A 1408-nucleotide genomic window follows, 5' to 3' on the forward strand; every position below is an offset into this window, starting at 1 on the left:
TTTTTTGAGGCGGAGTTTCACTCTTCTTGTCCAGGCTGGAGTGCAATGGCGCAATCTCAGTTCACTGCAACCTCAGGGTTCAAGCGATTCTCCTGCCTCAGTCTCCCAAGTAACTGGGATTACAGGCATTCACCACCACGCCTGGCTAATTTTTTGTATTTAGTAGAGATAGGGTTTCACCATGTTGTTCAGGCTGAAATTAAAATTATATCTTTAAGTATATCTAGTAACATGGAAATCATAACAACATACTAACATAGCTTGGAAAAAACTTATTGTCTTTAATAATCATAGACAAACTTACAGAATCCTTAGAGAGATCAGGCCTTGAAAGGTGCCTTCCTTTATTTGGTAGATCTGATTACGCTGTAAAGAACTAAAGAAAAAAGAAGAAGAAAGAAGATGAAGACAAAGACGAAGAAGAGAGCAGGAGGAGGAGGAAAGAGGAGGGGATAGAGAGAGAAAAAAGTTACGTTCTATTTTGAAAAATAACATTGTAACATTTCTTAGTTGAGTTTTTTGTAAGTTTAAATAACTATTCTTCTGTAACAGTGATCTTGTTGAAAGAGAACTGCCCTTTTCTCATCTATAAAATGAAACAGACTAATTGGTATTTCATTGCGTATTATACTGGGAATTAACTGGTATGCTATCTAAACTCCCCCATCAATCCCACTCAGGCATAAGAGAAGGAAGATGATGCAGGGAGAAAGGGAACAAAAGACAACACAACTATAACAAATACCACAGGAATAAAGTTACAGGACTAAATAGAGTCAAAATGGGAGAATTGATGCCTCCCTATTCCCGTCTCCTGGCCAACTTCCACCAGAACTGTCCAACACAGGACATCATGGGAACTGGCATGCATGTCTGGTTTCCTTCAATAGCTGGACAAGTTTTCGTTTTCTATTTCTTTTAAAAAACACCAACTTCCCCCGCATAGTGTTTCACGGGATGCCTGATAGGTAAGTGCCTAATACATGCTGCTTGCATGAATACATCTGGTTCAATTTGACATGTTATGTATGGGAACATCTGATTACAGGAATTTCTAATTTCTTACTATTAAAGCCATCTATTAAAAATAGGAAATGCTCAACAAACAATATACCACAGCAAAAGGAGTAAGTCAAAGACCAACTCACATTTCTTCCAGAGCATGGCAACCATTAAAACTTGGAAGGTCTCTTATATTGTTGTAAGACAAGTCCCTTAAAACAATGGAAATTAACAAATTAATGCTATGTTATCAGAATATTATATTAAAAGAGTGGTACTCAGAAGCATTGAAAGCAGAGTTAAGATAACTAATAAAGAGATATGCCTGAATAAGAAAAGCAATTATTTTTTCCTAAGACTTGTCAACTTTTCAAATATCTCTGTGATACAATAAGCCTAAGAGACC

At 36.6% G+C, this 1408-nt stretch overlaps 1 protein-coding gene across 1 annotated transcript in view; it reads right to left on the bottom strand.

Annotated features, from left to right (window-relative positions):
* The window catches only part of LGR4 (leucine rich repeat containing G protein-coupled receptor 4), a 112613-nt gene that overhangs the window by 10443 nt on the left and 100762 nt on the right, over nt 1-1408 (bottom strand). The window contains 2 exon segments of the mRNA XM_017855301.1: nt 305-376; nt 1149-1214. Coding sequence (XP_017710790.1) covers nt 305-376; nt 1149-1214 — 138 coding nt within the window.

Source organism: Rhinopithecus bieti, unplaced genomic scaffold (genome assembly GCF_001698545.2).
Source record: "Rhinopithecus bieti isolate Rb0 unplaced genomic scaffold, ASM169854v2 scaffold_41257, whole genome shotgun sequence".
Taxonomy (NCBI): Eukaryota; Metazoa; Chordata; class Mammalia; order Primates; family Cercopithecidae; genus Rhinopithecus; species Rhinopithecus bieti.